Source organism: Orycteropus afer, unplaced genomic scaffold (genome assembly GCF_000298275.1).
Source record: "Orycteropus afer afer isolate SDZICR_OR568_19922 unplaced genomic scaffold, OryAfe1.0 scaffold00726, whole genome shotgun sequence".
NCBI lineage: Eukaryota > Metazoa > Chordata > Mammalia > Tubulidentata > Orycteropodidae > Orycteropus > Orycteropus afer.
The window spans coordinates 467,051-468,468 of NW_006922313.1; the positions used below are offsets into that span (position 1 = coordinate 467,051).

At 64.2% G+C, this 1,418-nt stretch overlaps 1 protein-coding gene across 1 annotated transcript in view; it reads left to right on the forward strand.

The window, feature by feature from the left end:
* Positions 1 to 1,418, forward strand: part of SSC5D (scavenger receptor cysteine rich family member with 5 domains) — a 35,125-nt gene that overhangs the window by 1,549 nt on the left and 32,158 nt on the right. Inside the window, exons 4-5 of the mRNA XM_007957300.1 lie at positions 430 to 560; positions 730 to 849. Coding sequence (XP_007955491.1) covers positions 430 to 560; positions 730 to 849 — 251 coding nt within the window. The remainder of the gene's footprint in view (positions 1 to 429; positions 561 to 729; positions 850 to 1,418) is intronic.

Consider the following 1,418-nt stretch of genomic DNA (forward strand, 5'->3'; position numbering starts at 1 on the left):
TGCCGGGTGAGGGTCCCTGCCCAGGGGTGTCTGCCGGGTGAGGGTCCCTGCCCAGGGGTGTGTGCCGGGTGAGGGTCCCTGGCCCGGGGGTCGTGTGCCAGGTGAAAGGTTCCCAACCCTGGGCATTGTCTGCAAGTGAGGAGTCCTTGGCCCCGGGCACCATCTATGCAGCTGAGAGGCGCCTGGCCTGCTGTTCGGGGCAAGCTGCCTCTCGCTCCTTCAGGGACGACCTGCAGACCCTCAGCCCGAGGAACTCTGACGGTCCAGGAGTCCAGACCCCAACCTCTAAAGCCTCTAAACCCTCAGGGACCCCACTCACAAGTGCCAGCTTCGGAGCCCTTGAGGGCCAGCTGTGGGGCGTCCCAGCCCCTGCCCCTCCCCCAGGGCTCTGGGCCCCCTCTGCTGCCCTGCCCCCACCCCTCACAGCTCCTTTCTCTCCACAGGCCAGCGGGTGGCAGGGAATTCCAGGGACGGGTCAGCCTCCCTCCTGGATGGGGATCCGTGGCCAGCGCTGGCCAGGGAGTTCAGCCTGGAGTCCGAGGTGCCCCCCGCAACTCCTGGTGAGCCCCCTGCCCTGGGACCTGCGGCCTCACTGTGGGCGGTGTCCTTTCAGTTCTGGGCCCATCACAAAGACCCTCCGTGCTATACCTGGACCCTGAGAAAATGTAGCCTAGCCCCCTGGCAGACGCCAGCCTGAGTTCCTGGGCTCATGGCCTTCTCCTTCTCCAGCCCCCCGCCCGGCTGGGACCCCCCAGAACAGTGGTGGCTCCCGCAAGAAGACCCCTCGGCCACCCAAGCAGGCCAAGTCCACCAGGGCCCCTGTGCTGACCTCTGGGGCCCCTCGCCAAGGTAAGTCGCTTCAGCCGCTGCCCCCAAACTGGCGGCCAGGAGAGCCTAGGCCCAGCCTCCTGTGCCCCAAAGGGAACCAGGAAGTCCAGGCCCATCTCCCCCTGTGCCCACCCTTGCCCAGAGTTCATTCCAAGCCAAGCGACTCAAGTGTCTGACTCCCGGTCCCCAGACACCTGCCCCCACATTCCTGGCTCTGTCGCCTAATGGGCAGGTCTCATGTGGGCCCAATTCTGCTATCAGACAAGCCACTGCCTCCTCTGGGCCTCAGTTTCCCCAGATAAGAAATGAGGGGGAATGTGCGTATCCCTAACTGTGGTCAGATAAGACCTCCAGGTCACTTACTGCCTCCATGAGTCACTCACTGTCCCCAGATTCCTCTCTGTGCCCCTTGTCCCTCACTATCCCCCTGAGTCACTCACTGTCCCCAGGCCCCTCCCATCCCCCCCATTTCCTTCTCAGTCTTTGAAGCTGGACTGTTCCCTCAGGCTCCTCACTGGCCCCTTCTCCCGCCCCATCCCTCAGGCTCCTGACAGTCTTCCGCACCCTTCAATGTTTTCCTCAGGCCCCTT